This window comes from Oreochromis niloticus, linkage group LG15 (assembly GCF_001858045.2).
Source record: "Oreochromis niloticus isolate F11D_XX linkage group LG15, O_niloticus_UMD_NMBU, whole genome shotgun sequence".
Lineage (NCBI taxonomy): Eukaryota > Metazoa > Chordata > Actinopteri > Cichliformes > Cichlidae > Oreochromis > Oreochromis niloticus.
The window spans coordinates 28,487,016-28,508,014 of NC_031980.2; the positions used below are offsets into that span (position 1 = coordinate 28,487,016).

The following is a 20,999-nucleotide window of genomic DNA, read 5'->3' on the forward strand; positions in this document are numbered from 1 at the left end:
CATGCACATATTCTGGTTTTACTTTTGTAATTTTAAGATTCCCGAGTTTAGACATTTAAAATTCAACTCTTCTAGTGATTAAAAGAATATGAGCTTTCAATATTCATTGAGGTGTTTTCTGACTCTAATTATTCTTTTGTCATTAGTCCGCTTTTTATACTGTACATTTTAAAGATGTTCAGCCACTTTCCAACGTCTATGTCAGGGGTCGGCAACCCGCGGGTCCGGAGCCGCATGCGGCTCTTTAGTCCTTATAGTGCGGCTCCGCGTGGTTTGGGAAAATAAATTAGAAGTATTTCGCTGAAGTGTATTTTATTTATGTTAGTTCTTTTAAACTTGTAGTTCTAAATTGGAAGATTATTGTGATATTGAAATATAAATATAAAATTATATCCTATTATTTTTTCCTCGCTCAATATAAGCGTCACACTCGCGGAAGCCGGTATTCCCGCCGAAACACCGTGCATTTATCGAGACTTTCAACCCCAGGTAGGCCAATTATGGATCTTCGGATCCACATTATGTCAGCAGCTCCACCGTGAACTATGTTAAAGACAAACACTGCTCACGCCTCACAGATGACAGCTTACAGTCCTGCGTAAACTGACTTCGCACAGCACCGATTAGCCATAAAATTAGAGGTGGGGTACACCCTGGACAGGTCGCCATATAAACATCTACACCAATAATATACAACAACCACAGTAGTACTATTAATCAAAATACACCATGTTCAATGACACTTAAAGAAAATATTGATATTTATTCTCAGGTACATTCTGGTGCTGATACTTTTTTTATTTTTTTTTATGATTAACTTTTCATTGCTCTTCAAGGAAATCTCCTCTCAGCACAGTAGTGACACACACACTACAACTGTCTGTAAATTGTGCTACGTTTGTGCAGTGTATGGTTCTTTGTTGCTTTATCTGCACGATATAAGTACAACACTTATTTTATCTTTTTCACCACTACCTGCATTCCAAATATTGCAGGTGTGTGGTGGTTGTGAAACATGTATGCCAGCGATCCACCCTGGCCACCCCACTGAGAATTTCCTGGCTCCGCCGCTGGATTGCACGTGAGCACGGGGTGGGTGAGCCCCGCACCCTCCCCGTCCTATCGGAAACGTGTACACGGACGGACACATTTGCGGGACCAATCGAGATTTCCGAGTTCAATCTGGAACGCCCCCTAAAAAAGTAAACGAGGGAATTCACAGAGGCCGATGTGCAAAGCCTCTCTTTTGTTTGCATGAAACTCCACGTGAGAAAGCTTACGTAAAATCGTTTTTGACCAATCAGCTCCTGCTTACTAGAAACGGAAGTTGTACGCCATTGGCATTTTCCTTAAAGCAAGACTTGATCAGCGTTTTTATAGGCTACAAAACAAACCGTATATTACCGTTTTTAAATTTCGAAGTGTACCTGTCGTTAAATTGGCAAGATGAAACACAACTCGAATGTCCCAGCTTTCCTCACTAAATTGTGGACGTTGGTCGAGGACACAGACACCAATGAATTTATTTGCTGGAGTCAGGTAAAGTTAAAGCTGCATACAGCTAGCATGCTAGTTTTACATTCCAAAGCAAATAAAACATTTAGCTAGCGAGAATAACCTTAATTTAAAAATCAGTAATCAAAATTAACAACAGGAGGTGATCAGCCTTGATTTTCATAACATGTATTCGACAAATTGCATTGTGCAAAGCTAAAAACAAACTATTAGCTAGCCAGTAATTTTCCTTTGCTGCGTCCCTGCTGCTTAGCTAGCCTACGCATACAGAACCTGTCCCTGCATGCGAGGATCAGTTTCAAATTTTGGCCTCTACAGGCTGATAATTGTGTTTGTGTGTAATTACGTACACGCTAAAATAGTTCCAGTTGTCCTTGAAGATGCGTTCTAAATGTCGTAGTGTTGATTGTTTCCAGGAGGGCAACAGCTTTCTAGTTTTGGACGAGCAGCGCTTCGCCAAAGAGATCCTCCCCAAGTTTTTCAAGCACAATAACATGGCCAGTTTCATCAGGCAGCTCAACATGTGTAAGAATGCTTTTATTACCTCATCTTAGTCTGTAGTTGTCAAAGCAAACGCACTCGGCTTCTGATAAGTGTCCTTTTTTCTGCTGAATAAGTTTGTTTGAATATGGCTTTCTGTGTATTAGACAGCAGCTACGCAGGTGGTTGGTAAGTAGTAACACACATGTCAGTTTACTTAATTCATTTCTGTGCAAAGATCACAATGGGTTATTGTTTAAAAATCCATCCACTGGACCACCTAGCAAAAATGCATGGACAAAATCAAGACCGCCATTGATTACAACTAATTTGTAGATTACTTTCACAGTTGTTTGTTATATGCCTTTGTGTTTTCACATTTTAAGTTATTATAGTCAGATTAAGAGGTGGGAACCATGGAGTAGGCTGCGATACATCAATTCATGTCCTGTGGCATTTATCAGAGTCTCATGCCATGGTCATAATAAAGCTGTTAGCTTCACCACAAGTGTAGAGTGAGCTTCAGTCTTTCAGATACTCCATGCACCTTGCTGGTGAAGTTGTCCCTGAAACTGTTGTTCTGTGACATATCACAATTCTTTATGACTGCATTCCCTTTGTCCTCATTTTTTGTAGGTACCCCCTTATAAAGATTAATGAAGTGTTAAGTAAGTGAAACCGATAGGGTAGTGTGTTTAGAGCAGTTGGATTTAAAAAAAATAAATAAAAATACCCGTGTTTTGCTTCATCTTATCCATGATCTTATTGTAAAAGCAATCAGTATGATGTATTATTTCACTCCTAGTCTCATTTCCTTATCACTTGGGATAATTTTAGAGACTGCTGGATAGTATAGTACCCACATGGCATACTGCAAGTATTACCTGCTTCTTAGGAGACAGTCTATTCAGTGCCGTGCTCAGTCACTGGCTAGGTAGTGGTCTGTAGTTAACAAAAAGAATGTGCTTTATGTACTTCTAGAATATTTAGACTATAATTAATAATATAGGAGACACATAGTTCAGCAGTCTTTCCTGGATAAATATGGGAAAATATATATATTGTTCCTTAAGGTTTTCAATATTATAATAAAGTAATATTAAACTATCCTGAATTTAAGATAAGTGAGGGGAAATGTAACTCTGTTTACGCTCAGTTGGAAAATTGGACAGTGATTGAATAACCATAAAAAGCCCCAATCCTTTGAGGTGAGCATCAGACTGTGACACCTCGTTCACCTTGTGGTAGTCTACACAGAACCATATAGACCCATCTTTCTTCCCTAAAAGAACTATGGGGCTACAGCAGGCACTGTGTGACAGTTCTGTGACTCCCATTTTCAGCATTTCGGCCAATTCTTTCTGAACAGTTTTGTCTTTTATGTTCAGGTAACCTGTAGGGCAGTGAACTCACCGTTAAGGCAGGGCATGTTTCAAAATGGTGTTCTTTGGCCTCTTTTCCATTAGTACATACTCTGATCGACTGCCATGTATTCAGGGTATTCAGGGTTAGGCCATAGTACCTGGTACCAGGTACTAAAATAGTACCTCCAAAGTGATCTGAGAAGGTAATGAAATCTGGTGTCAAAACACTCCATGCCACCCATTGGCTAGTCAGTGGCTGTAGCATCCCCGGTTGAAAAGATGGTCTCTCAAACTGATGGTTCACAATCCCTTTATTCAATAGCTGTGCATGTGAACATACCGTAAGAGCTACAACATACAGAATAAAAGACTATTAGTAAATCAAACAGTGTGTTACCTTTAACCTTTTGACTTATTTATTAATCACAAATTAATTCTCTTTACCTTACATAACAAATAACACTAAAACTTGTAAATTATTGCATATAACAGTGAAATCGCTGCATCGCTGCCTAAACATGACGAGGTACATTAGCACCCTCTAGTGGGTGAAAACTTAGGCTTTATCCTTAGTAGCGGTCAGCAGCTATATGCTCCGTAAAACAACTAAGTACAAATCCACAGGACAAATTTCGTTACAAACCTTGTTCCCTCATCAACCAGGTGCTAGGAACTGCTTACAACTCAGGATTGCACCTTGATAGCCGTTCTTTTTCCCATTTCCGTCCGTTAACCATAGAGCACACCTTCTCTCTGTGCATTAAAACTCGCGTTTTTTGCTATATGGTTTACGCCACCTTGTCGCTCTGTGACTTTCAAAATAAAAGCATCCACTCCAGCAATATAATAGTCACTCATAAATTTACAAACTACTTTACAAAATATTAATGAGGTCATTTACAGTGGCGTCACTCGATGAGTCATGAGAGAGTCTTGTTCCCAAAAATCAAAGCCACCATTTTTGAAACCCAGCAACAAGGAAAATGGCTACAAAAAACAATGCTGTGGTCGCCGAGTCTGACGAAAAGCCACATAGCGAGCAGCAGGTGACTTGTCGCCTCAACGTCCACCTTTGTTGTAGCATTAGTGTCGCATACTAATAACATCAAGGGACGCTTGGCCGTGTTGCCTTAACGACGACCAGCCATTGGGTTGTAATGTGCCATATGGAAAATAATTTCCCAGCTGCTTTTCAGTACCAACAACTGGTTGTGTTCTTCTGCGTGCGCATGTCATGTCTCACTCGATATAATCTGTCCCTAGTCATTACAAAATGCACAGATGTCAGCGTTCCATCAGGGCGCACCGTTTGACCATCAGTTTTCATCACGTGGTCAAGGGCTGAGTGTATCGTCCATGGAGTGAATTATTGGAACTGGGCGGGTCTCCCGCGGGTCTCAGTGGTGGCTCTTCCCCTGAGCCAGTGTCCTCGGGTCACTTGTCCAGGTTTCTCAAATTTAGTTGTTTTTTTTTTATTCTTAAAAGAAATGCTGCACCCGATCCTGCCAACTCTTCAGCTCATAGCTCTTTAAGAATCACCTTCATATTGCAAAAATATTGTTTTATCTTTCAAACTGTTAACTTTTAATAAATTCAATAAAATTTTATTTTATTTCTATCGTCCCAAATCACAGCAGCACTTGCTTTTGTTTTTATACTGTAAGGTTAGAATAATAGGGTAATTAGTGGAGCTCCCGGCAGGCATCGAGTCAGTCACATGACTACAAACTATGGACTTAGAGGAGTCAAAAATCACATAAAACATTGAAATCTATGGTATATTTTTAGTTTTTGGTTTTTGATCGTATGACTGTACAAGTGTCAGTATACTACATATATATACTTGAAATCCAGGGTCAATTGATTGTTTGTTTTTCTTTCCTTTTCTTTGTGTCTGTGTGTAGATGGATTCCGTAAGGTGATGCACATTGATACAGGCATTGTGAAACAGGAGAGAGACGGTCCAGTGGAATTTCAGCACCCCTACTTCAGACAAGGACAGGATGATCTGTTGGAGAACATCAAGAGGAAGGTGACGTCTTCCACCATTGTGTCATGTAAAAATGTAGCTAAAGTTACCCACATGATTCAGACAGCTGCCAGTATCTAAGAGTCCCAAACCTTGATGACTTAAAAACTTGATTGTTGTTTGTCAAAAACATCCTCCTGCTCCTTGGAAACCTCCTGACATTCACATCATATTTTTCAAATGTATACAGTTTCATTAGGAGTCTAAATGTAGGATGCAAATGACAGCTTCCATTGTCTTCTAGTTAGGTTTAGAGAAGACACTTTCAAGTTTGTCAGGGAATTTGTTTTAGTCCATTTGAAATTGTGTGCTTCTTGCTGATAAACAGAGGCTGCTGAACTAAAGTTCCATGATATGGGAGTTCTGACATTTTACCACTAACTGTAAAACAGTGAAGAGTAACATAAGAGGGTATAATCCTTAGTAGCATAAGGAACAAATGTTTCCAGAAAATGCTAATGCAACGTGCTAGAGAGCCAGACTCTGATAGTACAATCAAGCTCAAAACTTTGAAATGGATAAAATACTGCTACTACCTTTTACTAACGCAAAGGTAGAGGATCACTCTGGACAATAATAGAGCTATATACTGGAGCATTCAGGTCCCGTCTAAACAATGCAACTTAAGCTTTACGTGCCTTTTTAATCTCAATTCTTAGTTTGGTGTTAGTGAGTTTTCGTTTGGAGTGGTTAAAACTGCTTATGTGATTTTTCCAAAAAGAAACCCTGCATAAAGTCTGAAATCCATAGTGGTTACCAAAAACTGGTATTTATTTTGTCTCTTGTCATTTTCTGCTAGGCTTTCATTGCAGCAGCTTCAGCTGCTGTTTGTGGGTCTTTTTACCTTCTGTTTTGTTTTTATTAAGCGTATTGGTCAGACATGTGACTGACTTGGCCAATTAAAACTCTATTTGTTGTCCTTGGAACCTCTTGGATCGCTTTAGATGAATGTTACTGCATTCGTTTAAATCTGTATTTAAAAGCTTTCCCAGCATATGACTGAATTAGAGCAGAAAAGTATAGGTCTTTATGTTTCATATCCTGCTCTATGTTGGCTATATAATCATCACTAAAGAGAAGTGGGTTGTGGGATAGCTGTAGCTCAGGTGGTAGAACAGGTCACCTACTAACCAGAAGGTTGGTTGGATCCCTTTCTGCTCCATTCGCATGCCAAGTATCCTTGGGTGAGATACTAACCCCATGTTGCTCTCCGATGCATCGATCAGAGTATGCCCGTGAATGTTAGACAGAAAGCACCTAGAGACAGTGTAGAAAGAAGCGCTGGTGTGAATGAGGCAAGTTGTGTCAAGTGTTTTTGAGTGCTCAGAGTAGAAAAGCGCTATATAAGAACCAGTCCATTTCCATTTATCATACACACCCATGTGTTAAGAAGCTCCAGTCGATTGAAATGCTGCCTTTGTACAAATGTTTTAGGAAGTAAATATGGAACAAAGTAGTTTGCAAACCATTTCCTTTTTTTCTGAAATCAAAAAATGATTTTCAGTCAGAAAATTCAAATGTTATTCCAAAATATATATATATTTTTTTTTACATTTAGCCTATACCACAGTCACACTTGGACCCCTTTATTTGTTACTGTTACTGTTGTTCTTGTCATTACAAGGACAACAGTAACAACTGATACTTCGCAAATAGTCTCAGCTGTGCTAAAACATCTCAGAGAGAGTTTGTTGATGAAACCATCTGCTCAGTCTTCTGATCCATTGTGACAGATCACAACTTTCCTGTCCTTTAAGCACAAGACTTAGTCATGCTTTATGTATTTCAGGTTTCTAATGCTCGACCAGAGGACAATAAGATTCGACAGGAAGACCTGAGCAAGATTTTGGCAAGTGTTCAAAGTGTTCACAGCAAACAGGAGAACATCGATGCCCGGTTGGCAACACTCAAGAGGTGAGTGTAGTGCTTTAAACCAACAGATGCAAACCAACACATCTGGAGAAGTTGCATGTAAAGGTTTCAGTCAGTAAATATTCATTTGTATTTCTTATTGTTATTGGTATCATTTTTTTAACACAACAAAAATACAGAAACCTATCACACCTGACACTATGTACGTCCTGAACAGGTCACCGTCAATCACAGAGCTGGGTCGTGTAGCCTGCTGGATGAAGTGGTAGTTACATGTTAAAGTAACACCCACCTAAATAACAGGTTTCACACCAGAAAGTTAAATTGTTCCATCCACTTTTAAAACATTGTTTCCTTTTTGCACACTGGCAGTGTTTCAAAGTGAATATCTCAAAGGCCATTGCGCATGAAAGCCTGTAATTTTCACTCGTCTTTCCTACTATCAAAATGCACCAGGACCTGTAATTTAGGAGAAATGCGTCAAAAAAATATACCTTTGAGATATTCCTGTTTGTGTCAGAACAATGGCATGAAAATACATCTCTTAAAGTATTTTATATTTGAAGCTAAAATAGATAAAATATATATGTTCCATTAAAATTGTTATGCAGATCAGAGACAGTCGAGCAGTAAACTCGTGCTGATTTGAGATGTAATAACCCGATTGTGTTTGATCAGTATATCAGGAAGGAATTCTTACATGAATGCGAGACTGTGTAATCGAATACTGAATCTTACAGGTGACAGCTGGTCCTGTAGTCCAATCTGTTGACTGCAAAAATCATCTTATTTTTCAGAGAGAATGAGTCTCTGTGGCGAGAGTTATCAGATCTGAGACAGAAACATGCCCACCAACAACAGCTCATCAAAAAGGTCAGCGTTCATATGATTTGGAACTGTATTCATAAGTTATGAGTTTGTATGTGGCGTTCCTCAAGGTTCTATTTTGGGACCTAAACTTTTTAATTTATATATTAATGATATCTGTGACGTATCAAAAAGGTTAAATTCTATTTTATTTGCAGATGACACAAATTTTTATTGCTCTGGAGAGAATTTGAAAGATTTGATTGAAATTATGACTTCTGAGATGTTAAGATTAAAAATATGGTTTGATGTAAATAAATTATCTCTGAATCTGAAAAAAACGAAATTCATGATATTTGGCAATTGTGTAAAGGAGGATGAAGTCATTATGTCCATTGATGGAGAATTGATTGAAAGAGTTATGAATTTCGTTTTTTGGGTGTAATAGTAGATGAAAATTTGACGTGGAAATCACATATTGAGTATATTAGAAAGAAGATGGTTAAAAACATTTATATTCTGGGAAATGTAAGAGATTTATTAGACTATAAAACAATGCGCATTTTATATTTTTCATTGTTTTTTTTCATATTTTAGTTACTGTATTGAAGTCTGGGGGAATACATATGAGAATACTATAAAACCTCTAAACTTATTACAGAAGAAAGTGATACGAATGATTCATAATGTTAAATATAGAGAACATACAAATAAATTATTTATAAAATCGAAATTATTAAAATTAGGAGATTTAGTGAAATTATGGACACTATTAATTATGTTTAAGGCTAAAAATAATATTTTGCCCTTTAAGTTACAAAGAGTATTTTTATTGTGTTCAGGGGGAGAAGATAGCAGAAGGAAATTTTACTTTAAGCATCAGTTAGCTAGGACTACATAAAGATTAATGAGTCCAACGGTTAGGGGTATACGACTGTGGAACTCTCTTCATTATAATTTAAAGAATTGTATAAATTTACATTGTTTTAAAAAGTGTTACATGCTTAAAACGATAACTCAATATGAAGAATGTGAATGAAATTGGAGTTCATTGAAAAAGGATCCATTATAATTTTTTGTTTTATTTATTTTAATTTTATTTTTCTCCTTGTTACTATGTGGAGTGGTATATTCTGATTGTAAATTTGTATATTCTGATTGTAAATTTGTTGTTTGGTTTGGGTTAGGACCGGAGATAAATGTTAATGTTAGTTTGTTCCCTGATTTTTGGTGCCCACTTTTAATATAAGTTGGATTGTAGATAGGGGGCAGGGTTTAATAAGAATATTTTCTTCTTCCTGCTCCTTTTCACACATGGTTGTAGTGCTTTATTGATAGAAAATGTGGTTGGTTTGTTTGAACTGTTGTACCAAGTGTGAAATAAATAAATAAATGAAATGATTGCATCTTAACTAGATTATACTGAATTTAAAGTTGAACTTCTTTTGAAATAAATGTCATAATATTATGCCTTATTATTCGTGTTATGTTGTTGATATGTTATTAAAGGAGTCTTTCTAATTACTTAGTACACTGGAAGCTAAACTGAGTTTTTTAGTGATTTATCCAGTTTTTTTACCACCTAATATTTCAGCAGCCAGACGTAAAGCCTTTATCAGCATGTATTAAAAATACAGAGATGAAAAGTGATGAAGCATTCATGCCAGGCTTGTATTTTTCATACTGGTCTTTTTTTTTTCAGTTGATCCATTTCATTGTCACATTGGTGCAGAACAACCGCATCCTGAATTTAAAACGTAAAAGGTGAGTTTACAGTGTTAATTCCTTACAGTAAGTTGCTATACATAGTAAATGGACTGGTTCTGCATTTCTGCTCTGCTGTAAGTGCTTACTTGGGATTAGTATCTTGCCCATGCAGACTGGCACAGTAAGGAATCAAACCACAAGCCTTCAGATTAGTTGCCAAAAACCTTGCGCGTGTTAAAGATAAATAAATAGTAACAAAAGTAATGGTCAAAATGTAATTTAGGGAGAAAAAAACTGTGTGGATACAGGGCGTCTGTTTCCAGTAAGGGTCCCCAGGTTAGGACCCCCCCCCATGCTACTTAAAGCCTACCTCCAATATTAACAAGGTGTGGCCGATTACCAAGACTACGTGAAGTACATATAAATAAGCGCATCCTCTTCTGGCAGCTGTAAATAAATGTTGATTTGTGCATCTAATAGCACAGCAACTATCTGGCATTTTGGCTAAGTCTGAAATATGTTCAAAGGATGGCTGGAGGGCAAAGGACCTCGGTACTGTTTTTGCTCGCCAGTAGCTCTGACGTCACATGTAAACTATAAATAGAGGCTGGGGTCTACCACATGAACCAAGACCCCAGGTGCAGGCTGTGCAAAGATGCACCGAGACAATCCAGCACATAACAGCAGGGTGCAAGATGCTAGCGGGCAGGGCATACATGGAACGACATAACCAAATGACTGGCAGAGTATACAGAAAAATCTGTGGCGAGTATAGCCTGGAAGTCCCGAGGTCAAAATGAGAGACACCCCGTAGGGTGGTGGAGAATGACTGAGCTAAGATCCTGTGGTACTTCCAGATACAGACAGACTGGTGATGGCTAACCAACTGGATACAGTAGTGGTGGGCAAGCAGACGACAAATCCTGTAGTGATGTTGACTACTGACGACAGACACCCTCTCTACTTTTAGGATTAGGCTTAAAACTTTCCATTTTGACAACATATAATAGTAAGGGCTGGATCAGGTGACCCTGAATCCTTCCTTAGTTAAGCTGCTATAGGTCTAGGCTGCTGGGGGATTCCCATGATGCAGGGTGAGGGTTTCTTTTTGACTAACCTTTTCACTCACTATGTGTTTATACACCTCTGCATTTAATTATTAGTTATATTCATCTTTGGTCTTCGTATTGTCTTCATCCCCTCATTCCAACCGGTCGCAGCAGATGGCCACACCTCCCTGAGCCTGGTTCTGCTGGAGGTTTCTTCCTGTTAATAGGGAGTTTCTTTCCCACTGTTTCAAAAGACCTTGCTCAAAGGCGGTTATATGATTGTTGGGGTTTTCTTTGTATTATTGTAGGGCATTTATACTTACTGTATAAGGTGCCTCGAGGCAACTGTTGTTGTGATTTACAGTACAAATAAAATTGAATTAAATTGTGGAAGTGGGGTTGTCAGTTTTATGTAAGGCCTATAACACTAATATGATACTAATAGAGTTACTGTTGTAGGTGGGTCAAAGTGTAACTTTTTGTGAGTTTAAATTATACAAATGATAAAGCTGCTTTTTTATTGATTAGTGCTGACATAAGATATTAGAGTTTGGTTTTCAACAAAGGATTGGACATTAAATGCAATGGTACAACAAATAAGAACTTTTAACAATAAAGATGTTTTCCAAAGGACTACCATATACCAGTTTTTGTTTTTGTTTTTAAACAGGCCCATTCTTATGAATGGCAATGGGAAGAAGCCCAAATTCATTCACCAGATCTATGATGACAAAGTGTGTGTTGAACAGGTCAGTAAAGAATGGTTACTGTTCATATTATGCTTTTCAAAAGTATTGTTTTTAAGTGCTGCCTTAAATAAATTAGGAGTCTAGTGATACCAGAAAATTTGTCTGTATGATTACCAATACGATAACTCTGTTCTCAGTACCCAACTTGATACCACAGTAGAAAAATGAACATTTCTATAATATTAGCCATTGCAAACATTTTAGCTAACTGAACATAGTTAATTTTACAATCACAATGGTAACGTGTATTTCAGGATAACAACACAAAGTACTGTCTCATTAACAAGTCAATGATGAGCTGCTGCTCTTGTAGTCTTTTTTTATGAGGCTGGCCTTAGTCTTCAGCATGTAAGGAGGTAGGCCAAACGTTGCAGTAGTTGACTTGCGGCAACTAACCAAACCAAAGCAGTACAAGACCTGTGTTGAAACAGGTTCTTGGCATTTAGTTTTAAAGCCCTGATTGTAATTCGATGAATCTGATGGTCTGATTAATTTAGAGAGGTACTAAGTTTTTCCATGTAAGAATGAATGTATTTATTAACTTTTTGGTAAAATTAGAGTAAGAGAAGTTATTTATAACGACAAGCCTCATTCATACATTCACAAATCCTGTCATACAGGCACTTTATTCTCTGTCTAAGTACTTTGCCAAGCACACAAACACTCACTATAAACTGATGCTTTGGGGCAGTTCAGGGACTCATACTAGAGGAGCCAGATTGAACCACTCACCTTTTAATTTAATAGACCATGTGCTGGACCCCTTTAACCATAGTCACCCTATATTATCAAATTCAAATACAAAACAGTTTGTTTTATTTTTTTGGATGGATCCCAGTTTTGTTTTTCTTTGCATAGTAAGGTTTTAAGTTGTATTTGTAGATGCAGTGAAGAACTCTGCTCCTGACCGTTGGTCTCAGATGTCCTTGTACAGGCAGTGATTGCCACAGCAGAACTGTCTACTCTTGAGGCTGTGGCTCTAAGTGCCTCACTTAGTCAAAGTTATTGACTATTCAAAATTAGCTTTGATCTTTTTCTCTGTGTACAGATTTCATTCATCTAAGACTATGAACAACAGATGATGATATTCCCAAATTCTTTGCAATTTAATGTTGAAATGTTCTGCTTTAATTGTTTTTAAGGGTTTTGTTCACCTTGTCCCAATATTTATTTATTTTGTGTGTGAGTGTGTGTTGTCCTAAAGTTGAGCATTGGCATGTTGATTATATCATGTTGATTATATCTCTGTAAACTCTGTAAACAATCTTTTCTAAAGTCGTGAATCTCTCTGTGCCCCGTATTAAGTCCTCCGTCAGTAGTATCAATGGAGTAAAGGGTTCTGAGCTATCCGATGAGGTCGTTATCTGTGACTTGACTGAGAATGATGGAGAGGTAACACCAGAGATCACAGAGGAGTCACAAGCCTACGAGCAAGGGTAAGACAATTTACCTAAGACTTCTTGAGAGGCATTGGCATTCTGCCCTTTTAACATCAGATGGTAACATCTTAACAGCTGTAGTAGAGGTGTGCTTTGCTCTACCGAGTCATTCATTGACTTTAGAAAGTTGTGTTTAGGTTAAGTTTTAAATATATTCTATATGTTTTCCTTCAGCGATGTCGAAATAGTGGAAGTAGAGCTCGACAACTGTGCAGTGCTTCCAGCTGAAACAGAGGTGAGCACCACCATTACAGAGGGCCTCAAACACACTGAAGCTGTGTCGCCAGCCCCAGCAGATGACAGTCAGAGGAGCAGCACTCTAGACAGCAGTGGAACAACTAGTAGTGCCCTACAGCTTAATAAACCCTCAGTGCTGAGTCTTGAGGACCCCGTGAAAATGATGGATTCCATCTTGAATGAGAATGGAGCAGCAATATCACAGAACATCAACCTGTTGGGGAAGTAAGTTTGAGCCCAAATTATCATTGAAGTTTGATGCTTCATTGCCTGTTCAGATTATGACACTTTTATTTTCAAATAAGACTATCGATCCCTTTCAGATGTTTACAAAACATTTAAGTGGAGCACTGAGCTGATGTGGATGGCTGACGGGTTACACTGAGGTCATCCCTTGGTTATAAGATACTCTGTGACACAGATCAAATCAAATCAAAATGTATTTATATAGCACATTTAAAAAAACAACAGTTTCGATCAAAGTGCTTCACAAGTTAGGAAATAAATAAAATAAGACAAATTTACCAAACAACAAGACAAGACAAACTTAGATGCTTGGATAGAGTCCCGATCAAAAGTTTAAGACCATTTGGAAAATGGCAAAATATTATATTTGATCAGCTGTTAGACAGCCTGTTTCAGTTTAAGCGTTGTTTTCAATAAATTGCATGCTTAAAAAAATGTTTGGTCTCGCTCCCATTTCGTCTCGTATGTTTTAAGCTCTACTTGAAACCTTGTTAAGATCCAACCAAGCAAAATATGTTTGGGGGTTTTTTGGCCATTTTTCAAGCGGTCTGAAACTTTCGATTGGGACTGTACAAACCAACCGGACGTAGTAATGATGGACAAGCAGAGGAAAGCGGCCATAGTGATAGATGTAGCTATACCGAGTGATTGTAACATGAAAGTAGAAGGAACACGAGAAGTATCAAGGCCTGAGAGAGGAGCCAAAGAAGTCCCTGTGGTAATTGGAGCACTCGGGGCAGTGACCTCCAAAATGGCTCCAGCCGATCCCGGGGACAGCCTCCAAGATCTCTGTCCAGATCAGTTCATACTTTACCCAAGTCAATGGGTAAACAGCTAAAGTTCCCACAGCACATTGTAAAAACATCCCTCCGGCCAGACATGATCATTATTTCTGAGGCCTCAAAACATCTGATCATGCTGGAACTCACAGTGCCCTGGGAAGAGTGGGTCGAGAAGGCCAACGAGAGAAAACGTGCAAAGTACCAGGAGCTAGTGCAGGAATGCAGGGGAAGGAGCTGGAAGACTTTCTATGAGCCCATTTGCAGGACAATCACTCTGCAAAGTCCTGGGCCAGCTGGGTGTGGCTGGGGCAGCCAAGAAGAGGGCTATCCAGGCTGTGAGCGAAGCAGCAGAGAAGGCCACAAGGTGGCTGTGGATTAAGAGGGCTGATCCATGGGTAGCTACTGGTACGCAAGTTGGGGCCTGATCACCCCCGGCTGGGTCGGCTGGGCGAGGGTGTATGATGTTGCGAGACCTGAAACACCTGATGACCCCAGGATACATCACAGAAGATGCGTACCAGTGCATCCAGGAGATGTGTCTTGCATAGCCAGCCTGTCCTTGGAATAGCCACATAGTTCTCCAAACCCTTTCACTACAACAGTACCACTTTCTGCAAGGCAGCACAAATCACTGATTGTGTTTGGCAAGTCATATAAACTTTCATTGGAAATCAGTTATGGTATGTCATGTGTTAGACTGGTCAGGCACAGTTGCCCAAGAACACTGATTACACTGAACCTTAGCTTAGCTAATTAGCACATACCCTTGCTCTGACTTTCCAAGCTGGATTGACCCATCCATACTGACAGTATATGTTGCTGTGTTTATGCTGTTTTGTACAGAGTCATGGAAGCAACATTGTAAGGGGGCTGATTATGCACAAGATGCATATTTAACATTGTTAAAGCATCACATGTGCTTTGCTGTTTTTAGTATTTTAAATACTTTGCTGTGTGCAGTATGCGAACCACAAATTCCCCAAATTCTAGACAGCTGAACAGGCATGTACTACATTTAAGTGTCTAGTGTTGTCACATTTTTAACTCTACAACTCCATGTTGGTCATGTGATCATGTGAATATGGTGTTCCATTTGATTAATTTTATTTAACGTGTGTGTGAATTTGTCTTTTTTGTTAGGGTGGAACTCATGGACTATCTGGATAGTATTGACTGCAGTCTAGAGGACTTCCAGGCCATGCTTTATGGAAAACAGTGTGGCATTGATTTTGATACTCAAGAGGTAACATAGCATTATACACACACATCATAAACACCCACTTAGGTCATTGGTGGGTTTGTAGCCTTAACACATCTGATCAGTTTGACTAACCAAAATTGGAGAAGCTAACCATTGGTACTTCCACTGCTGTAAAGGTAATGTAATGGGAGTATTTTGAGGTAAAAATATGGAAGGCGCTGAGGCGCTCCCGAGTTGGCTGAGACATAATCTCGCCAGTGTGTCTCCTCTTAGTTTCGACATGCCTAAATCACCTCACCTAAGAGGTGGTTCTAGTCAAGTGTCTGACTCTGACATCTCAGGGCTTTCGATTTGAGGGAGGACTTTTGTTTTAAGTCCTTCCTGAATGACCAAGCTGCTAACCTCTCCAAATTCTGGCCTAGATACTCTACAGAGCAAGCTTCTTTTTCTCTGCTTGTATCAGCAATCTCATTCTTTTAGTCACTAACAAAAAGCCATGGCCATAGATGAGAGTGGTAACATAGATTGACTGGTAAACTAACAGCTTCGATTGCACACTCGGCAAGAAGAGAGAGCAGCTGCACCAGTCTGCACATCTCAGTTTTCCCCTCAGAGACACTTGCAAGTCTTCCACATATGGCAGCAGCTCATTCCCTGTCTGTAAGAATATTTGTTCTTGAACATGTACATCTGTTCTCTAACTTCTAATTTACATCTATGCTGTTAGCTTTTGGCTGTTTTAAAGCTTCTGTCTTGTGATGTCACCCTTCAGGAGAGTGTGCCCTCCAAAGGGAGCACAGCAGAGATGAGCAAAGGGAGGAGTGAGGAAGATAACACAGGTGAGGATAAACTACACATTTAACCAAAGAGAGTTTTAAATTAGCCGTTGGATATATTGCAAATCCAAAAGGTACTGCTGAAATGAGTTAGATGCATGTGGATGTCATTATTTTCTAAATTACAATACAACAACAGTATAGTACAGTAACTATGTACTTTCAGTATCCTGTAGGTAATTACTGATTATTAATGCTATAAAGTTGTCACTGTTTTGTGCTGTAAATCTGTAACACCTTGCTGTAGTGTGAACTTGCTGGTTTTATTTAATAAGCAGCTGATAAAGTTATGGAGTAATGTCTGAAATTAAAATTAATTAACAGCTCTCTTTACCTGCAACATTGTGTCTCCAAATCGGCGTCAGAGAGCAGACATTCAAATATTTCACAAGTTTAGTTAGTGTTGATTGTTTGAAGCTCTTTTCTTTATGACGTGAGCAGACGATCATTAATGTTATGTTGTTAATAAAGTTAGGAAAAGTAAAGGATGTTTAACATGTTTTTCTTCATTGAACCAGATATATTTTAAGTTTGTTTGTTGTTGCTCCTCCCACAAGATAAGCAGCTGATCCAGTACACCACCTGCCCTCTGTTGGCTTTCCTCGATGGCTGTATTCATCCTCCAGACCTGGATCTATCCATAGACGGCAGCAGCACAGGCTCCTCAAGCACCCAACACGAGCCTTCTTCCAGCTCTGTTGCTTCTGTTGATGCTGAGAATTCATCAGAGATACTGGACACCAGCCTGGAGTCGAAGCAGGCACATCGCAGCTCGCTGATTCGCCTGGAGCCCCTGACGGAGGCAGAAGCTAGTGAGGAGACCCTCTTCTACCTATGTGAACTGAGTCCTGCTGGGCCTGAAGCTGATTCAGTCCAGCTTAGCTGAGTGTGAGCACTGAGACTGCTTCACTCACAGACTGTGTCCCTCAGTTATGTTAATACGTCCTCTCATCTCTTGTCCTGAGTTGTTTTAAACAGCAGAAAATGAAGTGAAAAACCTCGTGGCTGCAGTTTGGACAGATTTTTAGATTTAAGACTTTTGCTTTGGGTTTAGGTAATAGTCAGTCAATCAAAAGTCACAACTAACTACTCCATACTCATTCTGTTTGTGTCCTGTAAGGATAACAATACAGGAAAATCCTGGAATGTGTGTGTTCCTCATCTGTGGGAGGGGCAGAAAGAGCTAAACGAACTTCCACATTTCTGAAACTTGATCATTTTACTTTCAAGTTCTAGAACTTGAATTTTTTTTTTTTTTTTCTCAAATCAAAGGTCTCAAATGTAAAAATAAGGCACAAAGTGGAGGCATTGTAATCACTTGTGTATAAGCTCGGTTCATCTCTGTGCTGCTGGATCCACAGACAGAAGAATACATTGGCTTTCGTTCCCTCTCCTCTTCAGCGTCTTTGTAGTCTAAAGAGAACTGCTTCAGTTTTGGTTCTACAACTTTAGTGAGGATGAACAGTGAACCGTTGTATATAATTTAATAATCTATTTATTCTAGTTTTTGTTTATATTTGGCTTAATGTTTGTGCACAGAGCTTAGACTTTTTATAAAGCAACATTCCTGCGGATTGTGTTGTGTTTAGGGAACACCTCGGAAAGTAATTTGTACATTTACATTCAGTTGAATTCTGGAGGACTGGGGAAACACTGAATTAAAAACAGAAATAGGGGGTAATAATCAGTCCTTCAGTCAGCTCATAAGTTTTCATTCTCATAACTGCAGACAGAAATAATCTTGATGATAATGTGTGAGTGGCTTTAGCATGTGTGCATGCTACAGATATGATAGATGTGGAAAGAATGCGCTGTGTCCACCCAACTACACACAAGGCATACAAAACATATATTGTGAAATCTGTCCTGCTTTCCTTTAGCAGTATATAACAATAAAGTTGAGTTGTTGTAAGTGTCAGTGTGTTTTTTGGAATGGTGGTCATAGATTATAGAAAAGTTTAATTTCAGTTTCATTATCATCACCCTGCCAGGCAGACAGTAGCTGCGAAATGACGCAACGTTGGTGCAGCTACTACAAATCTCAGTTGAGCTTTAAATTCAGTGACCTCAAGGTCAGAGGTCCACTTGTCTGAACATTTTGTGAACGCGCTAACTCAAGAAAGAAGCCATCTAATAAATTTATACCATACTTGTTGGGAGACTAAGGGGTAGCGCTGAAGTAGAAATGATCATTGATTTCAGGAAGAAATCAGTGATATCCTGCCATTCACTATCAAGGGGTTTTCTGTTGAGAGGGTCTCAGACTTCCGCTTTTTGGGAGTTAACATCAGGGAGGACCTGATCTGGGAAATGCACACTGCTTGGGTAGTGAAGAAGGCCCAAAAAGGGACTACTTTCTGAGGGTTCCCTCAAAAAGCTGCAAAGCTCCTGTTGTTTGCAAGAACATTAATAAAGTCCTTAAAGACCCATCTCACTCTGGTCATGTACTGTTTGAATCTACCTTCAGGCAGATGTCTCTGAACAGCTTTTATTCCTCAGCCAACACCATGCTTCTGTTGTGCTGAGAATTGCACCTAAGTTTTATTCAGTGTTTCATTACTACAATAACAACGATCCTGATTCTGAAATTTTGTAGGTGTGTTCAATAGCACCATCTGCTGGATTAAATATTCATTGCAGGCAACATGGATAAAGCTTCGAGAGAGACTGAACTAGGATATCTGGACTAAATGAGTGATGAATAGTCTTTACATAACCAGCAGATGATGGAGCACAAACTGAATGAAAGAGAAGTGTATATATTCACATTAATTTGATGAGAACTACATATGATTGACTAATAGTCTGTCAAATGCTAAATTTACTAATCTTTTTTGTAAGCAAGTATAAGTGGGAACACATGAAATAAAAGCCAAGGTTTTGTTTTGGAAATAGAAGTGCTTGTGACAGTGGAAGTGTTTGTGTATTTGTATCTGAGGGCAGAAGGCAGGGTTTACAAATTTTTCTAAAGAATGAGCGGTTATAGTAACATCAAAATTTAAAGCAAATTTGTAGAGGTGCAGGTAAATGTTTCTGATGCTTCTAGTATTCCAGAGGATCCCGTGTTCTGGATATGTTGTTCTCTGACAGATATTGCTGGACTTTGGTGATGGCATTGGAGTTCTTCCACAACAAGCTAAAAAGTAAACACTCAAACAGCACTAAAGACTGTCTCCTATCATCCTCTTAGTTGTGCTTCTTACACAATTCCTATACAATTTGGTGCCTCACTGCAGTATGACACAGCAGCTGCACCAGTCTCATGGTTTTTCTTAAAGCGATACACACAGTGATACAGGGGTTCACTGTTTTCTGCTTCATACACTACTGGCCTCTACAGTCACCATCACTACTGATGACTGTAGAGCTCATTTGAGTACAGTGAACTCATTTTCATGTTCAAGAAACTAATTTGAGATGATTTAAGGTTTTGTGACATGGCGTGTTATCCAGCTGGAGGCAGTCTTTTCAAGATGGATACACTGCAATCATAAAAGGAGGGACGTGTTCAGCAACAATACTCAGGCTGTGACATTTAAATAGTACTCAGTGGGTATGTGCCAAAAAATATCCTCCACACTACACCAGATGAAGCAAGGGTTTTATTTTCAAGCCTAGAAGTAATAGATTTCAATATCACACTGTTTTATCGCATGATATTAAACAGAAGCTGTCATCAACTCAGCTCTGTACAGTGGGCAATCATAATGAAGCAGTTCAACTTGTAGATTCAAGCTGCTCTTCATATTTTTGGCCACCAGATGCCACCAAAGAGGACTGTGTTGAAACACTTCGAGTAACAAACCCTTTTTCCAAGACGAGGTTCAGTGATTGTGGACCAGGTGTCAGAGGGAAACGAAATGGAATACAGGGGAGTCATCAGTGACTTTGTCATCGGGTGTGAACAGAACCATCTTCGCATCAATGCTAGCAAGACGAAGGAGCTGGTGATTGACTTTAGCAAGAAGTCACCTCCTATTACACCAGTGAACATCCAAGGTTTGGAAATTGAAACGGTGGAGGAGAACAAATACCTGGGTGTTCACCTTATTAACAAACTGGATTGGTCCACAAATACAAATGCCCTTTACAAAAAGGGTCTAAGTCCTCTTCACCTGCTACGGTGGCTGAGATACTTTGGGGTGAACAGGATGTTCTACGACACTTTAGTGGTGTCTGCTGTCTTTTATGCTGTGGTCTCCTTGAGTGGTGGAATGGCAGAAAGGGACAGGGGGAAACTTAATAAAATGGTCAAGAGGGCCAGCTCTGTCCTGGACTGTCCGCTGAAGTCCATCAAGCAGGTTGGGGAGGAGAGGATGTTGTCTAAGCTAACATCCATCATGGACAACACCTGCCACCCCCTGCATGAGACTGTACGAGCACTGAGCAGCTCGTTCAGCAGGAGACTTTTATACTCACAGTGGAGGAAGGAGCGCTACTGCAGGTCATTCTTACCAGCAGCTGTTAGACTCTATAACACAGTTTAACATGGTTATCTTACACATCACCAGTTTAATTTACATATCATATGTTTTTAATTGCTGCTACTCATTAGCAGCTTGTTTGTACACTGTATATTTCACCAGGAGCATTTATACACCCCCACACTTGTGTACATATCTCTGTACATTTATATCTGTGCATACGAATTTCGGTTGCTGTGTATATAGGACTACTTTGTGTCTA

At 39.2% G+C, this 20,999-nt stretch overlaps 1 protein-coding gene across 1 annotated transcript; it reads left to right on the forward strand.

Annotated features, from left to right (window-relative positions):
* Positions 1–1,221: 1,221 nt before the first annotated feature.
* Positions 1,222–18,225, forward strand: hsf2 (heat shock transcription factor 2). The gene is made up of 12 exons (XM_005475127.4): positions 1,222–1,539; positions 1,932–2,040; positions 5,264–5,391; positions 7,178–7,302; positions 8,058–8,133; positions 9,770–9,831; positions 11,494–11,572; positions 12,878–13,008; positions 13,186–13,473; positions 15,417–15,519; positions 16,250–16,316; positions 16,871–18,225. Exons 1-12 carry the CDS (start codon positions 1,447–1,449, stop codon positions 17,197–17,199), a joined length of 1,590 nt encoding a protein of 529 aa, XP_005475184.1. The 5' UTR covers positions 1,222–1,446; the 3' UTR covers positions 17,200–18,225.
* Positions 18,226–20,999: the final 2,774 nt, after the last annotated feature.

Bases quoted from the DNA above. Each gene is read 5' to 3' on its own strand.
- hsf2 (XM_005475127.4), top strand. From the start codon at position 1,447: ATGAAACACAACTCGAATGTCCCAGCTTTCCTCACTAAATTGTGGACG. The intron at 13,009-13,185 runs GTAAGACAATTT...GTTTTCCTTCAG, and splicing joins TCACAAGCCTACGAGCAAGG to CGATGTCGAAATAGTGGAAG. The intron at 16,317-16,870 runs GTGAGGATAAAC...TCCTCCCACAAG, and splicing joins GAGTGAGGAAGATAACACAG to ATAAGCAGCTGATCCAGTAC.